The sequence below is a fragment of the Anomaloglossus baeobatrachus genome, chromosome 10 (genome assembly GCF_048569485.1).
Source record: "Anomaloglossus baeobatrachus isolate aAnoBae1 chromosome 10, aAnoBae1.hap1, whole genome shotgun sequence".
Lineage (NCBI taxonomy): Eukaryota > Metazoa > Chordata > Amphibia > Anura > Aromobatidae > Anomaloglossus > Anomaloglossus baeobatrachus.
Window position 1 is genome coordinate 12,614,916 of NC_134362.1, and position 20,784 is coordinate 12,635,699.

At 55.6% G+C, this 20,784-nt stretch overlaps 1 protein-coding gene and 1 non-coding gene across 2 annotated transcripts in view; both read left to right on the forward strand.

Annotated features, from left to right (window-relative positions):
• The first annotated feature begins 25 nt into the window (after nucleotides 1-25).
• CKAP5 (cytoskeleton associated protein 5) overlaps nucleotides 26-20,784 on the forward strand; it is a 48,692-nt gene continuing 27,933 nt past the window's right edge. The window contains exons 1-12 of the mRNA XM_075325511.1: nucleotides 26-172; nucleotides 269-418; nucleotides 2,543-2,746; nucleotides 3,410-3,545; nucleotides 3,709-3,902; nucleotides 3,991-4,163; nucleotides 4,255-4,278; nucleotides 4,472-4,645; nucleotides 6,134-6,254; nucleotides 6,339-6,518; nucleotides 6,612-6,799; nucleotides 6,888-6,963. Of these exons, the coding sequence (XP_075181626.1) occupies nucleotides 83-172; nucleotides 269-418; nucleotides 2,543-2,746; nucleotides 3,410-3,545; nucleotides 3,709-3,902; nucleotides 3,991-4,163; nucleotides 4,255-4,278; nucleotides 4,472-4,645; nucleotides 6,134-6,254; nucleotides 6,339-6,518; nucleotides 6,612-6,799; nucleotides 6,888-6,963 (1,710 nt within the window). The 5' untranslated portion in view covers nucleotides 26-82. The remainder of the gene's footprint in view (nucleotides 173-268; nucleotides 419-2,542; nucleotides 2,747-3,409; nucleotides 3,546-3,708; nucleotides 3,903-3,990; nucleotides 4,164-4,254; nucleotides 4,279-4,471; nucleotides 4,646-6,133; nucleotides 6,255-6,338; nucleotides 6,519-6,611; nucleotides 6,800-6,887; nucleotides 6,964-20,784) is intronic.
• On the forward strand, nucleotides 2,784-2,891 carry LOC142255521 (small nucleolar RNA SNORD67). The gene has a single exon (XR_012727446.1). It is a non-coding gene; the product is annotated as a small nucleolar RNA SNORD67 (small nucleolar RNA).

Genomic DNA, 20,784 nt, shown 5'->3' on the forward strand with positions numbered 1-20,784 from the left:
TGTCTGCATTCGCCATTTGATTGATCTGTTTTGTTCTCGCGCCCAGGCTGTGCCCGCAAAGAAAGTGCCAAGCAAGCCATCGATGAAGGAGGAGGAGGACAGGTCCGGCCCCATTTACATGATCGTTCCCAATGGGAAGGAGCAGCGGGTGAAGGAGGAGAAGGGCCTGAAGGTGAGGGTCCCGGTGAATGGTGGTACGCATCGTGCAGTGACGCAGCGCGCGCTGCAGGGAATAGTCTGACTCTGGTCACTTTGTCTTCTGCTCCAGGTCTTGAAGTGGAATTTCCCGGCCCCTCGTGACGAGTACATCGAGCAGCTGAAGACCCAGATGGCCACTTGTCTTGCAAAATGGCTGCAGGACGAGTTATTCCACTCGGATTTCCAGCGCCACATTAAGGCCTTGGCTGTGATGACGGATGTGAGTGCGGGGCCTTATGTGTAAGGAGGGTCTGAGGTTTCTTACAATACATTTCTTACCACAATTTGTCAGGGCCTCGGTGCATTTTGCGAAATGGCCTGAAGTCAGATTATTACCATGCTGAAAGCCCGAAGGCCAATGCTCGTGACCATATAGTGGCCGAATCCACGCTATTACTGCTGCACTTCTCAACCCGTTTATGCATCTCCTGATCCGAACCAACGGCACCACCTAACGGATGTAAGACGCACTGGAAAAGATGGCCGCTGTGTGGTCCTGTGCATTGTCCAAGGGCTCGTCACAGGGACAATGTATCCACGGATTTTGCCGCGGAAAACCTGCGGATTTTAGCAGGTATAGACACTCCCTATGTTATCCTATGGGACATGGGGAGTGCTGTGTCCACGCTGTGGAATATGCAGCGGATGTCCCGCAGCCGCACGTAACTGCATGTCCATTATTCCTGCGGAAATCCCTGCACAATACCCGGCCCTCCGCTATGGAGATGGAGCCGGGACTTCCGCAGGTGAGTTGCATGAATGTCCGCAGGTTACTGCAGCTATTTCACTGGAATCCCGCAGCAATGGATAGCTAAAGATTCCGGGGATCAGCTGCGGGAAACCTGCAGATATATATCCGTGGGTAGAGTCCCGTGGGCACAGAGCATGACCGCCAGGCAACACTGTGCCAGCACTGTGGCCATGTAAGGGTTGCAACAAGACCTGATGGCCGATCAGTGTCCTCGTGCCTTGTTACCATCTCCTCCCCATTACACCTGATCATCCCTGTGTCTCCAGTATGTGGGGTAACGTCATCTCCTCCCTCCAGTGCCCCGGATTCCCGTACATTACACCTGATCATCCCTGTGTCTCCAGTATGTGGGGTAACGTCATCTCCTCCCTCCAGTGCCCGGATTCCTGTACATTACACCTGATCATCCCTGTGTCTCCAGTATGTGGGGTAACGTCATCTCCTCCCTCCAGTGCCCCGGATTCCTGTACATTACACCTGATCATCCCGGTGTCTCCAGTATGTGGGGTAACGTCATCTCCTCCCTCCAGTGCCCCGGATTCCTGTACATTACACCTGATCATCCCTGTGTCTCCAGTATGTGGGGTAACGTCATCTGCTCCCTCCAGTGCCCCGGATTCCTGTACATTACACCTGATCATCCCTGTGTCTCCAGTATGTGGGGTAACGTCATCTGCTCCCTCCAGTGCCCCGGATTCTTGTACATTACACCTGATCATCCCTGTGTCTCCAGTATGTGGGGTAACGTCATCTCCTCCCTCCAGTGCCCCGGATTCTTGTACATTACACCTGATCATCCCTGTGTCTCCAGTATGTGGGGTAACGTCATCTGCTCCCTCCAGTGCCCCGGATTCTTGTACATTACACCTGATCATCCCTGTGTCTCCAGTATGTGGGGTAACGTCATCTCCTCCCTCCAGTGCCCCGGATTCCTGTACATTACACCTGATCATCCCTGTGTCTCCAGTATGTGGGGTAACGTCATCTCCTCCCTCCAGTGCCCCGGATTCCTGTACATTACACCTGATCATCCCTGTGTCTCCAGTATGTGGGGTAACGTCATCTGCTCCCTCCAGTGCCCCGGATTCCTGTACATTACACCTGATCATCCCTGTGTCTCCAGTATGTGGGGTAACGTCATCTGCTCCCTCCAGTGCCCCGGATTCCCGTACATTACACCTGATCATCCCGGTGTCTCCAGTATGTGGGGTAACGTCATCTCCTCCCTCCAGTGCCCCGGATTCCCGTACATTACACCTGATCATCCCTGTGTCTCCAGTATGTGGGGTAACGTCATCTCCTCCCTCCAGTGCCCCCAGATTCCTGTACATTACACCTGATCATCCCTGTGTCTCCAGTATGTGGGGGTAACGTCATCTCCTCCCTCCAGTGCCCCCGGATTCCTGTACATTACACCTGATCATCCCTGTGTCTCCAGTATGTGGGGTAACGTCATCTCCTCCCTCCAGTGCCCCGGATTCCTGTACATTACACCTGATCATCCCTGTGTCTCCAGTATGTGGGGTAACGTCATCTGCTCCCTCCAGTGCCCCGGATTCCTGTACATTACACCTGATCTTTCTCATTTTTTAGCACCTGGAGCCTGAGAAGGACGGGGTCATGAGCTGCCTGGACCTCGTTCTGAAGTGGTTCACCCTGCGCTTCTTTGACACTAATACGAGTGTCCTGATGAAGGTGCTGGAGTACCTGAAGCTGCTGTTCTCCATGCTCAGCCAGGAGGAGTACCACCTCACCGAGCTGGAGGCCACGTCTTTCATCCCTTACCTGCTGCTGAAGGTGAGCGCGGAGCAGGGGACCTCGGTGGGAGTCGCTGCAGGAGGATGATGAGTTGCACCAAGGGGTCCGCGGTGCAGGGCATTGTGGTACCCCGCAGCATCTACGTGGTGACACCGCCATGTGCACAGGGGCCAGCTGACTCCATCTCGCTCCCACCACACGTCTGTGTATTGTGGGTCACTGGGTGCAGACAATCGATGTACGTACACCGCTGCCTTTGGTCCTATGTAGTGAGGCTCAGGTGTTGCCATATTTTGGATGAGCAGAGCCTCGAATAGTATGATTTAAGGGGTTAAAGCAGATCAATAACCTGTATGGTTAATCAATAGGGGTTAACACTAAAGGATTCGGTCTCCGGATCGTTCTGCCAGGCCTGGGCAGTGGTGGCAGCAGGGGATTGCACAGATTTGGGTTAAGCAAATATCTGAGGGGTCTGACGGCCCGTGGTCTGCCGTCCTGTAGACATCGGGTGCCCGGAGGTCAGACTCCTCCCGAGGTTGCTCTTTCCAGCAGTAGCCGGGTCTGTCATCCTTGTGGCATCCGGTTCAGTTCTTGATCCGGACGCCCAGTGATTTTTAGTCCTTTTGGGGGGGCAATATTATGGCATTAGGTTCTTGCTTGGGTTCTTGTTAGCCATACCTCTTCATCTGGTCTCTTCCACAGGTCGGCGAGCCAAAAGATATCGTACGGAAGGACGTGCGTGCCATTTTAAACAAGATGTGCCAGGTGTACCCGGCGAGCAAGATGTTCAACTTCATCATGGAAGGAATCAAGTCTAAGAACTCTAAGCAGAGAGCCGGTGAGTTTGGCAGCGCCCGTCTGAACCCCGCACAGTCCTCCAGCTCCTCACTGTCCTCCAGCTCCTCACTGTCCTCCAGCTCCTCACTGTCCTCCAGCTCCTCACGGTCCTCCAGCTCCTCACGGTCCTCCAGCTCCTCACGGTCCGTCTTGTCCGTCCTCAGAGTGCCTGGAGGAGCTCGGCTGCCTGGTGGAATCCTATGGCATGAATGTCTGTCAGCCAACACCAGCCAAAGCTCTGAAGGAGATTGCGGTGCACATCGGGGACAGAGACACCACCGTGCGCAACGCTGCGCTCAATACCATCGTGACGGTGTACAACGTGCACGGAGAGCAAGTCTTCAAGCTCATAGGCAATGTAAGCCTGTCCCCTCCCCCGGCAGACTATGGCTTTCTCTCCGTCGGGTCATCATAACTGGTGGCATTCATTGTGTCTCCCCGTTCAGCTGTCGGAGAAAGACATGAGCATGCTGGAGGAGAGGATAAAACGAGCTGGTAAGAAGCAGACGGTGGCCGCCCCGGCGAAACAGCAACCGGAAGAAAAAACGCAGCGGGTCCAGAACGCCAACTCCAGTCTGCTGCGGAAAGCGCCCCCCGAAGACATGTCCTCCAAACTGAAGTAGGTTCCGCTCAGAGGCGTCCGGTGCCACATCTGTAGCTAGAAAAGCACTAAATGTTGTGTTCTTCTGTCAATGCCTTCCCATGGACAGAATCATGTACCGCACTTATCGGATGTAAGTATCGGCCCCCGCACGCATGCCGCCCTTCCTGGTGGATTTATGACCTGTCCGATTATTTGTAGACTTCTTCTGTAGCGTTTTCTCGTAGAATATTGATTTTTTTTTTTTTCCAGTGTCTGTGCCTGGGCTCCTGATTTGTGAACCCCTCGTGTTGACGTTGCATTAAAGTCTCTCGTTTTGTCTCCAGCCAAGCCCGAAACATGGGAGGACACCAGGAGCCGGCGCACCACATCCCCAGAGAGTTCCAGCTGGATTTGGATGAAATCGAGAATGACAACGGCACGGTGAGGTGCGAGATGCCGGCGCTGGTCCAGCACAAGCTCGACGAGATCTTCGAACCCGTCCTCATCCCAGAACCAAAGTAAGTCACCAATTTATAGAAAAAACTTGGGGGGGGGGGGTGTTAGCCTGATGTCTTTTGTCTTACTGGAGGGGGGTCTGCAGCTGTGGTGGAACATGGTCAAAGGAGGCGGGGGTGAAGCAGGGCGATGCTGCGGGTGTTTAAGAAACGGGCGGCTGTTGCTGGGGCTGGGGGCGGCTGTTGCTGGGGCTGGGGGCGGCTGTTGCTGGGGCTGGGGGCGGCTGTTGCTGGGGCTGGGGGCGGCTGTTGCTGGGGCTGGGGGCGGCTGTTGCTGGGGCTGGGGGCGGCTGTTGCTGGGGCTGGGGGCGGCTGTTGCTGGGGCTGGGGGCGGCTGTTGCTGGGGCTGGGGGCGGCTGTTGGTGGGGCTGGGGGCGGCTGTTGGTGGGGCTGGGGGCGGCTGTTGGTGGGGCTGGGGGCGGCTGTTGGTGGGGCTGGGGGCGGCTGTTGGTGGGGCTGGGGGCGGCTGTTGGTGGGGCTGGGGGCGGCTGTTGGTGGGGCTGGGGGCGGCTGGGCTGGGGGCTGGAGGAGCTGGGTTGGGGGCTGGAGGAGCTGGGCTGGGGGCTGGAGGGGCTGATGAGCGCTTGAAATAATGGTGCCTGGAGTTGGCGTGTGCATAGATTGGGCTCTTGGCTCAATGACGAGCTGAGATCTCATCTGCGCACGCGACACTTCCAGGTGCCATTTTCCTTTCAGTCCACTGCTGGGAGATCAATGGGCCGGAGGCGGCGCATGCACAGATGAGATCTTGAGCTAAGAGCTCAATTAGCACACGCGCCAACTCCGGCGCCAATGTTGGAAGAGCTCACCTCCTGCCCAGCCACCGCGGCATCGCCCCTGCCTCCAGCTACCCCTCTCCACCAAACCCCAGTAAGCTAAATTTGGATTATAAGATGCACCCCTCACTTTCCTCCCAAATTTTTAGGAGGAAAAGTACCTCTTAAATACCATATTTTTCGGATTCTATTTTTTTATCTGTCTTGGGGTTATCCAGGACTTTAGCATGGATGGTTTATTGGAAAAATAACTGAGCTGTGAGGTGCGGGACCCCATTAATCATCAGATTGTAGGTCCTGTGGGGGTCAGAAGTGCACACGTGCAAAGCGGTGTAGTGTCCGCTCTCTGCGCTGCGGCCCCTATAATGTACGGAGCTGTTCTGTACATCCAGCGGGAGCTGCACACGGCTGATGACCTGGGGGTGTGAGACCCCGGCTGGTCACGTATTGATGACCAGTCCTCGTGATGGGTCGTAGTCCTGCACACGTTTTTAGGGGCCTCATAGTGTGCAGGGTTGGGGGGCTCCGAATATCGTGGTCCTCCTGATTATCCTTGCAGTATGCTACCGTAAGATGCTCCTCCATCCGGATATCGGCTGTTCTCCTATTAGAAATAACCCCTTAGATGCCGCCATTAATCACAGCCACAACTCTAATGAAGCTTTAGGTGAGCTGTGTCCGTGGCTGCTCTGACCGTGGCTGCTGTTCCCCGCAGGATTCGGGCGGTGTCCCCGCACTTTGATGACATGCACAGTAACACGGCTTCTACTATCAACTTTGTGATCTCACAAGTGGCCAGCGGTGACATTAACACCAGTATACAGGCCTTGGCGCAGGTAACCGGGACCGTACACCGACACTCCCCTCTGCTGATGGAGCAGGAGACCTCTCAATAATCGGAAATGTCTTCACCTTCTCAGATTGATGAAGTCTTGCGGCAGGAGGATAAGGCGGAGGCCATGTCGGGTCACATAGACCAGTTCCTGATCGCCACCTTCATGCAGCTGCGGCTGGTGTACAACACGCACATGGCGGACGAGCGGCTGGACAAGGAGGACATCGTCCGTCTGTACAGCTGCATCATCGGGAACATGATATCGGTAGCCTCATACGATGCCGCTGGTGCAATTCTCACCCCGCTTCAGCCTTAATGCGTCTTTCATTGACCCTTCTTGTTTCCTCCGCCCCTGTAGCTTTTCCAGATAGAGAGTCTGGCCCGGGAAGCGTCGACGGGAGTCCTGAAGGACCTGATGCACGGCCTCATCACCCTAATGCTCGACTCCAGGGTGGAGGACCTGGAAGAAGGGCAGCAAGTGGTGCGCTCAGTCAACCTCCTGGTGGTGAAAGTGCTGGAGAAGTCGGACCAGACGAATATATTGAGGTACGTCTTCATGATGGTGGGCTGTAATTTGTATTGGGGGGATGAGGACTTTCTGCGGCTTTTAACCCCTATGTACCTGTCCCCGCAGCGCTCTTCTGGTGCTTCTTCAGGACAGTCTTCTGGCAACCGCCAGCTCGCCCAAGTTCTCGGAGCTCGTTATGAAGGTAACGTTCCTGATTTGAGGTTGAACTTGGGGGATTTTCTGAATTTTTACAGAGGGCACATGTTCTCTGCCGTTGCCCCGGCCTTTGACTGGCTGCAGCAGTAACATCACAACTACTGCACACATGACCACTGCAGCCAATCACTTCATTGGCACCACTGCCCCTTTAATGGTAGGCTGGCAGGTTAGCATATTGTCACAAATGGCTTCTTATAGATGAGTAGAGTAATATTAAAGAGAATCTGTCACCAGGTTTTTGCTCCCCCCCCCCCCCCCCCCCCCCAATCTGATCGCTGCATAATGTAGAGACAGAGACCCTGATTCCAGCACTGAGCTGTTTGCGGTCATTCATTGTTTTCTCTGCGGCAGATCTAGCAGTTATACAGAGCTGATGAATAAGCTGGACTACCTGCAGCATGCCAAGTAGTCCTGTAATGATAATCTACTGCTGATTAAACAGTTATTTTATGAAAACTACACGAAGTAACCCAGTAAGTGACACATAACTGGAATCAGGATCTCTACCCCTACCCTATGCTGCTCTGATTAGGTGGGGAAAAAAAGCTGGTGACAGATTCCCTTTTTAAAGGGGTTGTCCACTACTTTTTACATTTGGGGGCCTATCCTTTTAGCTAGGTCATCAATGTCTGATCAGCCGGGGTCTGACCCCCGCTGGTCACCTGTTCTTGGGGCTTTGATATCACTAGGAGATGGATGTGCAGTGCCCGACCGTGGACGCTGTCACAAACCACCGGGGGGGGTCACTCAGAAATCCCCCGCGCTGGCTACCAGTACGTCACAATCGGGGGGTAACAAGTGGGGGTCACCCCTCCTTTATACCTCCCGACCGACAGACAGAGCACGTGACGCGCTCTCTAGCGCCCCTCTTATAGTCAGGCCAATTATGGAATTGCCCGACAATAAGCAAGGAGGCCGCTATACTACTTATGCCGATTATTGAAGGGTCCCCGGTGAGAGTAGGGTATATATTCCCCCGACCTCCGCGGGCGGAATATATAAAATCTCCCCGAATCTCACTGGCCTCCCCACAATAATCCTTGGCACAATTCGCTGCCACCAACCGATTTACGGTAACTATTAGCCGAACACACAGACGTGGGATTCAAGATCGAGATAACAGAACAGCCCAAGATTAATTATATAATTTAATCGGCCTAAAGCACACTAGAAACTACAATATATACAATAGGGAATCTACAGAATATACATATGTCAGAGTACAGTTACAGATAAAGCATGGTTTACAAACAGGTATGCAATTCAATCAGTTACCTTGTGCGTCTGGCCACAGGGGGGCGCTGTAGACCAGGTTTCTAGGAACTCCCGCAGATGTTTCCTGCACGTGACCCCCAGCGAAAGAACCCTGGAAAATGGCCGAAGTAGGGTTATCAACCTGGGCAAATCCAGGTCCCCTCCTACCTTAGTGACCTCAGAGGGAGCACTGCTCCACCCCTGGCTTGAGTTATGGACAATCCACAACATGGAATATGGGCCATAACTTTGCCTGGGAGCGTCGTAGGCGGACGCCAATGCTCTCATTGTGACAGTTATGAATTTAGCTACAGAACGAGGGGACTCATGACCTGTCTGCCAGTTCCCCATTGGCTGATATCACGCCTGGGGCATTTCCCAATGTCCTGCTCCCATAAAAAGGGTGTGCCGGCATCGTCCGCATGCGGAGACACCATTTTTATGGTTGCCATATTTATCGGAAATATGGCTTGCGAGATATGAACCATTTTTTACTGGAGTCGTTCTGTCTGGCTATTTCCATAGCCTTGCTAACTAGCTAGCAGCCCCCACTACAGGGTCACGGCAGGGAGTCATCCTGTGTCCATTGTCCCTAAGCCACCTAATTTCCATATCACAGGACATGGCCATGGAGGTGTAAGTGGAACACTGAGAACAAGAAGGGAGGGGGCACTGCCAGGGAGTGATGAGGGATTATGACTGGAGTCATAATTCATCTTCATATCCCGGGATTTGCCTCACACCTCCCCCCTTTTGAGGGCGCTAGGGGGCAGCACACTCCGGTGTTCCCCCGTGCGCCCGTCCGCGACCTCTCCTTGTCGGGACAGCCCGTCTGCGTTACCGTGGTCACGGCCCCTTTTGTGGCGAATGGTGAAGTTGTATTGCTGGAGCGCAAGGCTCCATCGCAACAATCGCCCATTCGTCCCAGAGACGGTGTGCAACCAGCTGAGGGGATTGTGGTCCGTCTCCACGATGAAGTGGCGCCCGTATAGATAGGGTTGCAGACGCTGCAGGGCCCACACTATGGCCAGGCACTCCTTCTCCATCGTGGAATAGGCAACTTCCCTTGGTAACAGCTTCCTGCTCAGGTACAAGACTGGGTGCTCTTGGCTCGCAGAGTCCACCTGGCTGAGCACCGCACCGAGGCCGAAGTCACTGGCGTCGGTCTGTACTACAAACGGCCGCGTGAAGTCGGCTGCCTGTAGCACGGGCGGGCTGGACAGGGCGTCCTTTAGGGCCTGGAAGGCTGTCTCGCAGTCCATTGTCCAATCGACTGCAGAGGGCAGCTTCTTCTTGGTGAGGTCCGTCAAGGGCTTTGCCAGGCTACTATAGCATGGAACAAACCTCCTATAGTACCCAGCGGTCCCCAAGAAGGACATCACCTGCTTCTTGGTCCTGGGGGTGGGCCAGGATGCGATGGCTTCCACTTTCTCAGGCTCGGGCTTCAGTGTTCTCCCACCTACCCGGTGACCGAGGTACTGGACCTCGCTCATGGCCAGCTGACACTTTCCCGGCTTGATGGTCAAACCTGCCCGGTGGATCCGCCTGAGCACCTGTGCTAGATGCTCTAGGTGGTCCTCCCAGGTGGGACTGAAGACGGCAATGTCATCCAGGTACGCGGCCGCGTACCCTTCAAGTCCCTTGAGCAGGGTGTTGACCATCCGCTGGAAAGTGGCAGGGGCATTCCTCATCCCGAATGGCATCACCGTGGACTCGTACAGTCCAAATGGGGTAATAAAGGCAGAGCGTTCCCTGGCCTTGCGAGTCAGGGGGATCTGCCAATATCCCCGGCTCAGATCCATGATGGTCAGGTACTGAGCCCCGGCCAACTGATCGAGCAGGTCATCGATGCGTGGCATTGGGTACGCATCGGCGACCGTGACCGCATTGAGCCCCCTGTAGTCCACGCAGAACCGAGTGGTTCGGTCCTTCTTAGGGACGAGGACTACAGGCGAGGCCCAAGCGCTGTTGGATGCCTGGATCACCCCCAGCTTCAGCATCTCGTCAATCTCCTGGCGCATGTGTTGCTGCACCTCCAGGGAGACCCGATATGCTGAACGCCGGATCGGGGGATGATCCCCAGTGTCCACGTGATGGACAGCCAAGTCAGTCCTTCCGGGCTGGTTGGTAAACAACCCCCGGAAGGGGAGGAGGGTGGCCCACAGCTGGGACCGTTGGTCTTCCAAGAGCTGGTGGCCAACCTCCACATCCTCAATGGATCCGCCTGCCCTAACCTGGGCTAGCATATCCAAGAGGGTTTCCGCTTCTCCCTCCTCGGGCAGGTTGCACACGGGGAGCGCACATGCCTCCCGCTCATGATGTGCCTTCATCATGTTCACATGGAAGGGCTTCCGCCTTCCACGGGCAGGGTCCAGGGTGACCAGGTACGTTACAGGGTTGAGCTGCTGGTACACGAGGTATGGGCCTTCCCAGGCTGCCTGAAGCTTGTCCTGTGGTACGGGGACCAGTACCCACACCTTTTGACCCACTTGGTAGGTCCTCTCACAAGCGTTCTGGTCGTACCAATGCTTCTGATCGGCCTGGGCTTGAGCCATATTGTCGTGTACCAGTTGCGTCAAGGCCTGCATTTTGTCCCGGAAGCGCATGACATACTCGATAACCGACACTCCAGGGGTGGCCAAATCCCCTTCCCAAGCCTCTTTCACCAGAGCCAGGGGGCCCCGCACACGTCGCCCGTACAGGAGCTCAAACGGTGAGAATCCTGTTGAGGCCTGTGGAACCTCCCGGTAAGCAAATAACAGGTGTGGGAGATACCGCTCCCAGTCACGCCCATGGGAGTCGACCAACATCTTAAGCATCTGCTTTAAGGTGCCATTGAACCGCTCGCACAGGCCATTAGTCTGTGGATGGTACGGGCTGGCCACCAGATGTCGCACCTGGACTTGCTTACAGAGGGCCTCCATCAGCTGGGACATGAATTGGGTCCCCCGGTCCGTGAGCATTTCCTGGGGAAAACCCACTCTGGAGAAAATCTCCAGCAATGCGGTGGCCACCTTGTCAGCCCGAATGGACGACAAGGCCACTGCTTCTGGGTACCGGGTGGCATAGTCCACTACCGTCAGTATGAAGCGTTTCCCGGAGCTGCTGGGGATGGCCAGCGGGCCGACCAGATCCACAGCCACCCTCCTGAAAGGCTCATCGATGATTGGCAGAGATACCAGTGGGGCTTTGGGGCGTGGCCCCGCCTTCCCCACTCTCTGACAGGTTTCACACGAACGGCAGTAGGCAGCCACATCGGCCCCCATTTTTGGCCAGTAGAAATGCTGGTTTAACCTGGCCTTGGTCTTAGCGATCCCTAGGTGTCCGGCCATCGGAATCTCATGTGCGATCCGCAACAACTCCGTCCGGAACGGATAGGGTACCACCAACTGTCGGTCCCTGGGCCACGCCTCCGGTGAACCCTGCTGGACCGTGGCCCGGTACAGCCGTCCTTGGTCCCAGACCACTCGCTCCGGGTCCGAGTCCGAGGGAGGCTGTGCCGCCTGCTCCTTAAGAGCTTTCAGGCTGTCGTCAGCTTCTAACGCTGCCTGAAACCCCTGACTAGATGTGGCCAGAATCGACGAGACTGTCACATCTTCAGTCAGTACCCCGGGACCTGTGTCCTGGCCTCCACCTGACTCGGCTGCCACTTGGTCAGAAGGGGAAGAGCTATCGGACCTCCGGGAGGCCCCTTGGCTTCCAGCACTCCCACTGCGGGTGACAGCGGCCACAGCCGCTGCGACCGTGGGTCGTGCCTGCTCCTCCTCCGTTCCTGACCAAGTCGCCGGTTCAGGCAGACCTACCTGGCTTCCTGACACCCCGGTTGTGGGGGAACCATGCACCGAGATCTTACCTGGGAGCACTTCCGCTCCTGGACCGGCCCCAATCTCACCTGCCTGTTCCCCTCCTGCAGCAACAGAACCCCGCTGTGAAATCTCTGGGGACCCCACATTTGCTGTGGTAGCCCCCACCCCACACACTGGTCCTCCCCCTGCAGCACCCTGCTCTCTGCTTATCCCTGCAGAGGGCAACAGATCCCAGCTCACAGGCTGATTACTTGTAGAGGCATTGTCACACCTTTCTCTGACCCCCTCCCCTGTCACAGCTGCAGCTGTGTGTGTGTCTATGGTGTCTATGCAAGCAGAAATATCAGAGTTCACTCCCTCCTCCCTTACATCATTCATAGATAACACATTAACATTGTCCGGAGGCACGTCAGCACTGGCTGAAGGTTCAGCCCTTGGGGGGGGGCCCAAACTGGGAGGTTATCTGCCCCAAATCTGTCCCGAGTAGCACGTTTGCAGGGATCCGATCAGTTACCCCCACCTCCCTCACCCCTCGCCCTGCGCCCCAGTCCACATAAATGTCAGCAACAGGCAGCGCCGGGTCAATGCCTCCAATCCCGGAGACAGCGAGGGTTTTTCCAGGGATCAAGTCTTGGGGGGACACCATCTCAGGCCGCACCAGAGTCACCTCCGAGGCGCTGTCTCGCAGTCCTATGGTCACAGACCGGCCGACGGTGACAGGTTGGAAGCTGTCCAGGGACCTACCACCACCCCCACCCACACAATACACCTTGGGCGGCCCTTGGGACGGGGACGGAGCCGGGGCCTTGGGACGCTGAGGGCACATGGCCTTGAAGTGTCCAGGTAGGTTGCACTGGTGGCACCGTCTTGGCTCTGCCACGGGCCTGGAGAGGGGAGTTGAGGGGGACACCCCCTGCAGTCTAGGGGCAGGTGGGGCAGTCGCAGAATTCATCTTACCCCCTCTCCAGGTGCTGCTGGTGGCTGCTCTCCTGGCTTCCGGAGCCCGATTGTTGGTGTAGTCATCGGCCAGGGCAGCTGTAGCCGTGGACCCCTTTGGCTTCTGGTCTCGGATGAACTGGCGGAGATCCTCAGGGCAGTTCCACAAGAGTTGCTCCGTGATGAACAAGTCCAGGATCTCCGGTCCGGTGGAAAGCTGCAGGCCTTGGGTCCAGTGGTCGGCAGCTCGGGCAAGTGCCCGCCGGTGGTCAGCCCAGGAGTCCTTTGGTCCCTTCTGCAGGGTCCGGAACTTCTTGCGGTAGGACTCCGGAGTGAGGTTGTACTGTTGGATCAGGGCCCGCTTGATGGTGTCGTAGCCCTGATCTGCCTCAGCAGGCAAGTCCCCAAGGATATCCAGGGCCTTACCCCTTAAACGGGGGGTCAGGTATTTGGCCCACTGGTCCTTGTCCAGATGGTGCTGCAGGCAAGTCCGTTCAAAAGCAGTCAAGAAAGAGTCCAAGTCTCCATCCTTCTCCAGCACTGGGAAGTCCTCAACACGGACCTTTGGAAGTTTGGTGTCTCGAAGGTCACGTGTGGCTGATGAGGGCCGGAGCTGAGCTAGCTGCAGCTGGTAGTCACGGTCTGCCTGTCGCTCTCGCTCTCGCTCTTCACGCGCTGCCTGCCGCTCTCGCTCCGCAGCCTCACGCTCTGCGTGCCGCTCCGCAGCCTCAGCGTCACGCGCTGCCTGCCGCTCTGCCCTGCGCTCTGCCAGGAGTTCCTTGTAGCCCTTCTGGTCTCCAGCCTGGAGAAGGGCCATAGCCATTTGAAGAAGGCTATCCGAGCCTCCCAGGCTCGGTGGAATGGCACGTGGTGATCTGCGGCACGCTGCAGAGCTAGGCGATTCACTGTCCCTTTCAGAGCGGAGGGCTGGCATCTGGCTCGTTGAGGAACCTTGGGTGAGCTCCTCCTCATCTTGTCCAGCAGTGCCAGGTTGCGCAATGTCCTCGGCAGAACGGTTTTCTGGCGTCGAGCTCCTGGAGGACTCGTGGGCAACCTCCTCATTGCTGTCCACAGCACCGTCCTCCCTCTCTTCGGCTCCTGCCTTAGCATTGGCCAGTTGCATAGCTCTGCTCCTGGTGCCATCAGCCATTCTTGCAGACTTTTGGTCACTGACACAGAACTGACACCTGATGCCTCCACACACCTTACAGTATCTGCACTCTGACACTCTAGTGTTGAGCTAGTCTGAAGACCCCAGCAGCCACAGCTGCTGCAGGCAGTCTTTAGTGTCTGGGAGTATGGGTCTCACACTCACACACACTATTTTCTTCAGCGCTCTATTGGGAGACCCAGACGATTGGGGTATAGCTACTGCCCTCTGGAGGCCACACAAAGCACTACATTAAAAGTGCAAGGCCCCTCCCCCTCTGGCTATACCCCCCCCCGTGGTATCACGGGTTCTCCAGTTTTAGCTTTGTGTGTGAAGGAGGTCAGACATTCCATGCATAGCTCCACAGATTTTAGTCAGCAGTAGCTGCTGACTGTTTCGGATGGAAGAAAAGAGGACACATATAGTGTCCCCAGCATGCTCCCTTCTCACCCCTGGATGGTGTTGTAAGGTTGAGGTACCTATTGCTGGTACAGGGCTGGAGCCTGACATGCTGTTTTCCTTCCACATCCCCTGGTAGGGCTCTGTGGAAGTGGGATCCTGCCGGCCTCTCAGCTCTGATGCCGGGCTCCATCCACAGACCCATTAGAACCTGATGGAGACGGAGCAGGAGTACGATCAGGGACAGGCCCTGCATCATACAGGTACTCTGTGTCCCCGGCAGGCACAGACACACTCCGGGCTGGCTGGGTGTTGTAGTGCGCCGGGGACCGCAACGTGGAGTTAGTGTCCCTACAGATTACTGGGGGACTTTTTTGTGTATGGGAACGCAGCGCCGACCCCCTCTGGACCGGGCGGCGCTGCTGTGACTTGTGGTGCGCCGGGGATCCGCCGTCCGCGCTTTTACGGCGGCGGCGGTTATAAATTTAGTCCCCGGCTTTTTGGGCCTAGGACGCCGGCAGCTCCGTTTCGTTCCCGCCCCCACCCTGTCATTCAGGGTAGGGGAGAGACGCTGTTCGCTAGCAGCGACGAGGGCTGGAGCCTGTTTTACATGCTCCAGCCCTCTCACTTGGCACAGAGGGAAGCAGGCTTCCCGCTCTTGGCCAGGAACGCCCAGGGCCCGCCCCCCTTCCTCTCTCGAGACGCCGGCAGCCATTACATGCATGCCTGGCTGGAGGAAGGACGCAAGGCTCTGGGAGACCTGGACTAGGGGCTATCTGGCGACCACACACCCGCTTTTTAAGCGGGCGGTAAGCGATTTTTCTGTGCTGGTCCCTCTAGTGCCTCACTGTGTATCAGTGTACTGGGTACAGATATATAAATATTGTATTTCTTGCACTGTGAGGTGTGCTTCTGGCTGCATATCCCAGATCGCTCTGTGGAAGCAGCAACATGTCATCCTCAAAACGCAAGGCGGCCAAGGCAAAAAGGGCTGTGTATACTGCGTGTGCTGCATGTGGGGCTAATCTACCAGCAGGCTCCGATGACCCCCATTGTGTGCAATGCTCCGACCCGGTGCTGCTTCGCCAGCCGGAGTCAGGAGAGGTAGCGACCCAGGCTGAGACGCTTGTAAGTTCTGCCCCGGTGACAGGGACGGACTTTGCAGTTTTTGCAGATAATATGTCTGTGTCTATGGCAAGAATCCTTGAAACCTTGCAATCTATGCATGGGACGCAGTCTCTGGGCACGGCGAGGCCTCTGTCCTCAGGTCCCCCTTACTTGGAATGTATCCAGCCCACAGGGGGGTCCCCGGCTTCACAGGCCGAGGATTATGACTCAGATGATGGCCCCAGCCACCCTAAGCGAGCTCGCTGGGAAAGACCCTCGACGTCTTCACACTGCTCAGGGTCTCAGCGCAATCAGTCTCCCTGTGATGTGTCTGATGAGAGTGATCAGGAATCCACTCCTGGAACCCCTCTCAACCTGGATACCCCGGATGGGGATGCCATGGTAAACGACCTTATCTCAGCCATCAATAGGCTGTTGGATATTTCTCCCCCAGCCCCTTCAGCAGAAGAGGCGGCTGCGGAGCAGGAAAAGTTTCGTTTCCTTTATCCCAAGCGTAAATTGAGTGCTTTGTTAGATCACTCTGACTTCAGAGAATCAATCCAGAAGCACGACGCTCACCCAGAAAGGCGTTTCTCTAAACGATCTAAAGATACGCGTTTCCCTTTCCCCCCTGAGGTGGTCAAGCGCTGGACACAGTGTCCAAAGGTAGACCCCCCGATTTCCAAACTTGCAGCTAGATCCATAGTTGCAGTGGAGGATGGCGCTTCACTTAAAGATGCCAATGACAGACAGATGGACCTTTGGTTAAAATCTGTCTATGAAGCTATCGGCGCGTCGTTTGCTCCGGCATTCGCAGCCGTATGGGCACTCCAGGCTATTTCAGCTGGCTTAGCAAAAGTGGATGCTATCATGCATCCAGCAGTGCCGCAAGTGGCGCACCTTACCACGCAGATGTCGGCGTTTGCGTCTTACGCTATCAATGCGGTCCTAGAATCTACCAGTCGCACCTCAATGGCGTCCGCCAATTCGGTAGTTTTGCGCAGAGCCTTGTGGTTAAAGGACTGGAAAGCAGATGCTGGTTCCAAAAAATGTTTAACCAGCTTGCCTTTATCTAGAGAGAGACTGTTTGGCGAGCCATTGGCTGACATCATTAAGCAGTCCAAGGGTAAAGACTCCTCTTTACCACAACCCAGAACATCCAAACCTCAGCAGAAAAAGTGGCAGCAGAGGTTTCAGTCCTTTCGAGGTTCGGGCAAGACACCATTTACCTCGTCCAAAGGGACTCAGAGGACGCAAAGAAACTCAGATTCGTGGCGGACTCACACACGCCCCAAGAAAGCAAATGGAGGTACCGCTTCCAAAGCGGCTACCTCATGACTTCCAGCCCCCCCCCTCCGCATCGCCGGTCGGGGGCAGGCTCTCCCGCTTTTCCGGCATTTGGATGTCACAGGTCAAAGACCGGTGGGTGACGGACATTTTGTCTCGCGGGTACAGAATCGAGTTCAATTCTCGTCCTCCAGCTCGGTTCTTCAGAACCTCCCCACGTCCAGACCGAGCAGATGCTCTGCTGCAGGCGGTGGATTCCCTAAAAGCGGAAGGAGTGGTTATCCCAGTCCCTTCTCAGGAACAAGGGCAAGGGTTTTACTCCAATCTCTTTGTGGTTCCAAAAAAGGACGGCTCGTTCCGTCCTGTTCTGGACCTAAAACGGCTCAACAAACATGTGCACGCCAGGAGGTTCCGGATGGAAACCCTCCGCTCTGTCATTGCCTCAATGTCCAGAGGAGACTTCCTTGCCTCAATAGACATCAAAGATGCTTATCTCCACGTGCCAATTGCTACAGAACATCAACGTTTTCTACGTTTTGTGATAGGAGACGACCATTTTCAGTTCGTAGCTCTTCCATTTGGTCTGGCGACAGCCCCACGGGTCTTCACCAAGGTCATGGCGGCGGTGGTAGCAGTCTTGCACTCTCAGGGACACTCGGTGATCCCTTACCTAGACGACTTATTGGTCAAAGCTCCCTCTCAGGAGGCATGTCAGCACAGCCTGAATGCTACGCTGGAGACTCTACAGTCTTTCGGATAGATCATCAACTTTCCAAAGTCGATCCTATCACCGACTCAGTCACTAACGTATCTTGGCATGGAGTTTCATACTCTAGCAGCGATAGTGAAGCTTCCGCTGGACAAGCAGCGGTCACTACAGACAGGGGTGCAATCTCTTCTGCAGGGCCAGTTGCATCCCTTGCGGCGCCTCATGCATTTCCTAGGGAAGATGGTGGCAGCCATGGAAGCAGTTCCCTTTGCGCAGTTTCATCTGCGCCCACTTCAATGGGACATTCTCCGCCAATGGGACGGGAAGTCAACGTCCCTGGACAGGAAAGTCTCGCTTTCCCAGACGGCCAAGGACTCTCTACAATGGTGGCTCCTTCCCACCTCATTGTCTCAGGGAAGATCCTTCCTGCCCCCATCCTGGGCAGTAGTCACGACAGATGCGAGTCTGTCAGGGTGGGGAGCAGTATTTCTCCACCACAGGGCTCAGGGGACGTGGACTCCGCAGGAGTCCACCCTTCAGATCAATGTTCTGGAGATCAGAGCAGTGTATCTTGCTCTACTGGCCTTCCAACAGTGGCTGGAAGGAAAACAGATCCGAATCCAATCGGACAACTCCACAGCGGTGGCATACATCAACCACCAAGGAGGGACGCGCAGTCGGCAAGCCTTCCAAGAAGTCCGGCGCATTCTAATGTGGGTGGAGGACAGAGCATCCACCATATCCGCGGTTCACATCCCAGGCGTAGAAAACTGGGAAGCAGACTTCCTCAGTCGCCAGGGCATGGACGCAGGGGAATGGTCCCTTCACCCGGACGTGTTTCAGGAAATCTGTCGACGCTGGGGAGTGCCGGACGTCGACCTAATGGCATCCCGGCACAACAACAAGGTCCCGGCATTCATGGCGAGGTCGCGCGATCAAAGAGCTCTGGCGGCAGACGCCTTGGTTCAAGATTGGTCGCAGTTTCAGCTCCCATACGTGTTTCCGCCTCTGGCGCTCTTGCCCAGAGTGCTACGCAAGATCAGATCCGAGTGCAGCCGCGTCATACTCGTCGCTCCAGACTGGCCGAGGAGGTCGTGGTATCCGGATCTGTGGCATCTCACGATCGGTCGACCGTGGTCACTGCCAGACCGACCAGACTTACTGTCCCAAGGGCCGTTTTTCCATCAGAATTCTGCGGCCCTGAACCTGACTGTGTGGCCATTGAGTCCTGGATCCTAGCATCTGCTGGATTATCTCAGGGAGTCGTTGCCACAATGAGACAAGCTAGAAAGTCGAATTCGGCTAAGATCTACCACAGAACGTGGAAGATTTTCTTGTCCTGGTGCTCTGCTCAGGGAGTGTCTCCCTGGCCATTTGCATTGCCCAAGTTTCTTTCCTTCCTGCAATCGGGGTTAGAAAAGGGCTTGTCGCTCAGCTCCCTTAAAGGGCAAGTTTCGGCACTATCCGTGTTTTTTCAGAAGCGTCTAGCACGTCTTCCTAAGGTGCGCACGTTCCTGCAGGGGGTCTGTCATATTGTGCCCCCGTACAAGCGACCGTTAGATCCATGGGATCTGAACAGGGTACTAGTTGCTCTCCAGAAGCCGCCCTTCGAGCCTCTGAAGGAAGTTTCCTTTTCTCGGCTGTCGCAGAAAGTGGCGTTTCTTGTTGCGATCACATCGCTTCGGCGAGTGTCTGAGCTGGCAGCTCTGTCATCTAAGGCTCCCTTCCTGGTGTTCCACCAGGACAAGGTTGTGCTGCGCCCCATTCCGGAGTTTCTTCCTAAGGTCGTATCCTCTTTTCATCTTAATCAGGATATATCCTTGCCTTCTTTTTGCCCTCATCCGGTTCACCGGTATGAAAAGGCCTTACGTTTGCTAGATCTGGTGAGAGCACTCAGAATCTACATTTCCCGCACGGCGCCCATACGCCGTGCCGATGCACTTTTCGTCCTTGTCGCTGGTCCGCGCAAGGGGTTGCAGGCTTCTAAAGCCACCCTGGCTCGATGGATCAAAGAACCAATTCTAGAGGCCTACCGTTCTGCGGGGCTTCCGGTTCCTTCAGGGCTAAAAGCCCACTCCACCAGAGCCGTGGGTGCGTCCTGGGCATTACGTCACCAGGCTTCGGCTCAACAGGTGTGCCAGGCAGCTACCTGGTCCAGTCTGCACACTTTCACCAAACATTATCAGGTGCATACCTATGCTTCGGCGGATGCCAGCTTAGGTAGAAGAGTCCTGCAGGCGGCAGTGACACCCCCGTAGGGGAGGGCTGTTTTGCAGCTCTAACATGAGGTATTTATTTACCCACCCAGGGACAGCTTTTGGACGTCCCAATCGTCTGGGTCTCCCAATAGAGCGCTGAAGAAGAAGGGAATTTTGTTACTTACCGTAAATTCCTTTTCTTCTAGCTCTTATTGGGAGACCCAGCACCCGCCCTGTTGTCCTTCGGGATGTTTTTTTGTTGTTTGCGGGTACACATGTTGTTCATGTTGAACGGTTTTTCAGTTCTCCGATGTTATTCGGAGTTAATTTGTTTAAACCAGTTATTGGCTTCCTCCTTCTTGCTTTGGCACTAAAACTGGAGAACCCGTGATACCACGGGGGGGGTATAGCCAGAGGGGGAGGGGCCTTGCACTTTTAATGTAGTGCTTTGTGTGGCCTCCAGAGGGCAGTAGCTATACCCCAATCGTCTGGGTCTCCCAATAAGAGCTAGAAGAAAAGGAATTTACGGTAAGTAACAAAATTCCCTTCATCTCGATCCCACCGCTATGCCACCAATATGTCACAAACCACCGGGGGGGGTCACTCAGAAATCCCCCGCGCTGGCTACCAGTACGTCACAATCGGGGGGTAACAAGTGGGGGTCACCCCTCCTTTATACCTCCCGACCGACAGACAGAGCACGTGACGCGCTCTCTAGCGCCCCTCTTATAGTCAGGCCAATTATGGAATTGCCCGACAATAAGCAAGGAGGCCGCTATACTACTTATGCCGATTATTGAAGGGTCCCCGGTGAGAGTAGGGTATATATTCCCCCGACCTCCGCGGGCGGAATATATAAAATCTCCCCGAATCTCACTGGCCTCCCCACAATAATCCTTGGCACAATTCGCTGCCACCAACCGATTTACGGTAACTATTAGCCGAACACACAGACGTG